General features: G+C 38.4%; 1 protein-coding gene across 22 annotated transcripts in view; it reads right to left on the bottom strand.

The window, feature by feature from the left end:
* Positions 1-410: 410 nt before the first annotated feature.
* Positions 411-3903, bottom strand: part of LOC144958715 (uncharacterized) — a 138497-nt gene continuing 135004 nt past the window's right edge. For all 22 annotated transcript variants that reach the window (XM_078890865.1, XM_078890880.1, XM_078890887.1 and 19 more), the window contains 2 exons: positions 2674-2824; positions 411-1365 (listed from right to left, as the gene is read on the bottom strand). In XM_078890865.1, the coding sequence (XP_078746991.1) occupies positions 1119-1365; positions 2674-2824 (398 nt within the window). In that variant the 3' untranslated portion in view covers positions 411-1118. The remainder of the gene's footprint in view (positions 1366-2673; positions 2825-3903) is intronic.

Here is a 3903-nt window from a genome sequence, read left to right as displayed (position 1 = left end):
TGTTTAATAGAAGTGGACAAAACTTTCAATATATTTATCATCAACAAGAAACATATCAATTCTTTCATTAGATCAAGAACTTCAAAACTGCCATCATCAGGGAGCTCTAGAAATCCATAATATGTATGTGAAGAAATACATTTTAAGCATTATATTACTATTTTTGATTGCTCCACAATACGGTCTTGGAAATATTTTGATATCATATCAGGGAATTGTGGACCTGAATATTTTACTCTTTCTGTCCACGACTGACGAGTATTCAAAGGGCTTTTGACCTGAGCAAAAACACTTTCTATGATATGATAAGTGACCCAGAGTGTGGAAACGTTATCATGTTAGGATGGGCAAGGCGCTGGGAATTAAATTTATAGACACAAACAAGAAGCTTGGGTTTAACTCTCTCTCTCTCTCTCTCTCTCTCTCTCTCTCTCTCTCTCTCTCTCCTGATCGACGATTTTCGGGATTTTTTAATTAAATATCTTACTCACTTAACACAAAAATATACTTTTTTGAACTCAAACTAAAAAAAACAAACAAAAACAATATGTACATAATGTAGTAGTCCTTCAGAACCATGAGGCCCGTGGAGCCGGAATTTATCCCGGTGTCTATAACGTGGAAAGGACAATAGTAATTCATTGTTATCCTTTGGATAGAGCGCTAGTCTATCGCAAAGTACTTTCCACCAAATCTAACAGACTCAACTACCCGGGATCGATCACGGTTAGTTTACACATGCTAGACATAATTTTGCTCAGGGAAACAAAGTCTACAAATAACTATTAAGTTGATATAAATTTAACAAATACTAATTTTTCAAATATTATGAGGTAAAAGACACATTTGAATATTTATTGTATCGTAACAAATGTAACGATTTTCTATAGTGAGCAAGGAGAAGGTTAATATCATTTCGTTATTGTGGAGTATAAATACCATTTCTAACATTGAACATTGCAAAAACTAATTTTTAAAAAATCGTCGTTTCTTATCATTTTAATATTAAATTAATTTTTCACGTTACGATTCATCCCAACATAATACCGCTTCGAGACAGTTGGTCACAAAAATACACACAAACAAAAACAAACACGATATGACAGGATATGACGTCACTAATAATCTGCCAGTTTGGCTAGTTCAAACTCTGGGATATCCAGTCCAAGCCACTGTAGAAGTTCGAAGTAGGAGAAGACGAATGCACGATTGATTCCCTGGCTGTGTCCAAGGCTACTCGACTCCACTTGAAGATCTCGGTTGAACTTTAGCCTGGCCTCCAATTCCGCCTGCTTCCTGGCCATTTCCTCGGCCAGTCTCTGAGCCTCTTCCATCGCCTTCTTGGCTTCTTCAATACGACGGAGTCTAGGGGGGATGGATGGATGAAGGAAGGAAGGAAGAAATAGCGTTATAGATAGTTTTCAGAAATGAAATCTCAGTAAATGTATCATCCTAATTGAAAAATAGATGGTCATGAAGAAAAAAACATTTTTTACTTTATTTTTAAAACAGAAAACTCACTTCAAACTACTGTTTAGCTATAACTACGAGTACTTTTTTATATTATTATTCAAGAAATCCATCAATAACAAAAGAAACGAGCAAAAATACAAAAACATATAGCTATCTAAATAAAAATAAAAAGACACAAAATAAACAAACAATAATGATAAATACATAAATATATAGCCTGTAGACTGGAATATACTGTCAGTTCATTGACTTGACTCATGACCTTAACCAAAGTAGGAGCATATATAGGCCTTCAATGATATTTCACCATTTGACCCTTCAACGGGCTGTCTTCTCCAGCTGTTTCCATGTGTACCCTCCTCTCTCTCTCTCCTTGCTTCTTCTTCCGCCGTGAATCTTCGCCAACCATTTCTTGGCCTCCCTGATCTTCTTCCTTCTTGGGCATTCCAGGTCAGAGCCGCCTTGTGATGTTGCGGGCAGGTATTCTAAGCCTATCTATAGGGAATGCGATTAGCGGAAGAGTAGCGTCCCTTGATTGGACGTGACCTTACAGATAGAACGTCAACATGGTTTTGCGCATGCGTCTCTCTCGTCCTCGCTTTTGGTGAAGTGTCTCATGGCGCTTTCACCGGAAGCGAGGACGAGAGACGCATGCGCAAAACAATATTGACGTTCTCTCTCTAATAACTTCTCCGCCGGTGACGTCCAATCAAGGGACGCTACTCTTCCGCTAATCTCATTCCCTGTCCCCACTTTCTCCTCTCCTCTTGATTTGTATGTTTAAAGGTTGTTGGTTGGCAGCTTCCCCAAAAATCTTAATTTATGACTTAATTCGTCCACCTGTTGCCCAAAATCATCCTAGGACATTGATCTATAAATGTCTGTAATTTGTTGGTGAAAAAGGCCGTATGTGGCCTTTTTAAAAAAATGGTCTTTTTCCTTAAGACGGCAGAATGAACTGACTAAGGAGTCAGCTCATTCTGCCGTCTTAAGGAAAAAGACCGTTTGTTTACTTATAATAAGAGGCCACATACGGCCTTTTTCCAGTAAGACAGCATCATTAGCGACAAATACTGTTGTTTTTTTTTCATTTCACGACTGACTCTTGTCATAAAAAAATACAAAAGAAAAACCCTTTTGTTCAAATAACGATAAATTAAGACCAGCTCCAAACTTGTCAGAAAATCTTTTTCGACTAACCTGTCCTCCTCCTCCTTCCTCTTCCTCTCTTCCTCTTCTTCCTGCTTCTTTCTCTCATACTCTAATCGCTCTTGTTCGGCCATTTGGGACATCAGCTCCTCTTCAGCTTGTCTTCGTTCTTCCTCCTCTCTCTGTCTCTGAAGCATCAGTTCTGAAAAGTAAAAGGAATGACATAGCCCACCAGTTCCAATTCTGGACGAGGAGTGATACACGACATGTAGACTGAAAAAGTGTGTATGAAACAGTGCCAGACAAAGCAAGAAAGAAAAATACAAGGAGAACCCGCCCTATCTACTCTGCCGTTGTTTTTAAAAACACAACATATGGAATGTCAACCAAATAGCAGATACTGTGTTCTTTAATAAAACGGCAGTCCTAATACGCTTTAACAGTCATGTCATCACTTCCCTCGTAATGACGCATGGTAACTGAGTAACTAGCTCTAAACTAACAGAACAATGGCGAACGCCCTTATGAAATGTTTCTCCGACGAGCATAAAAGCGTATCCAGAGGAGAAAAAAACCCATTATAAATCTGATCATATTTTGACTTTTACACATTCTGATCACAAGACATATGAAAAGTTCTAGCCAGCATGAAGAATAACAAGTACCGATTTTCTTTCTTTAGAACCACACTGGCCGCTGTGACATCAGACTATTTAATCCTAATGCTAATATCGCCTAAAAGTCGTCATGTCTCGTCCTACATATCAAGTGTTGCTGTTGACCAGGGACCCCTTGTAAAGCGCTTTGAGCACTTTTAGTGGATATTGCGCTATATAAAAGCTCAATTTATTATTATTATTATTTTAAAAAAGTATTTTTGAAAACATCAAATTGAGAAATTAAGAAGCAGGACAATGTTAAACCAGAGCCTGCTCCTGAATTTCTCAATTTGATACACCCGATGTAGTAATTTAAGGTCATAAAATGGCTAGGAAACGGTGGCCAGGCGAGAAAGTGAGAGGGCAGCCAGTTTAAAAGACAAAGAGTTTTTGTTTAAAGAGAGATCAGAAGTAGGTGATAGGGCAGGAAAACGAGGAAGATGACGAGGAGGGGGATGAAGGGAATGAGGGTAGTGGAGGAGGAGGAGGTGGAGAAGGACGAGGAATGGGTAAAAATAACAACAAGAAGAAGAAGATGATGTTGATAGTTGTTGTGGTGATAATGATAATGATGATGATGATGACGACGATGATGATAATGATGGTAATGATCATGATGAAG

This window comes from Berghia stephanieae, chromosome 13 (genome assembly GCF_034508935.2).
Source record: "Berghia stephanieae isolate SIO BIC M18660-M18661 chromosome 13, UCSD_Bste_1.3, whole genome shotgun sequence".
Taxonomy (NCBI): Eukaryota; Metazoa; Mollusca; class Gastropoda; order Nudibranchia; family Aeolidiidae; genus Berghia; species Berghia stephanieae.
Note: the sequence above shows the minus strand (reverse complement) of the source record. Positions and strands in the feature narration are given on the sequence as shown.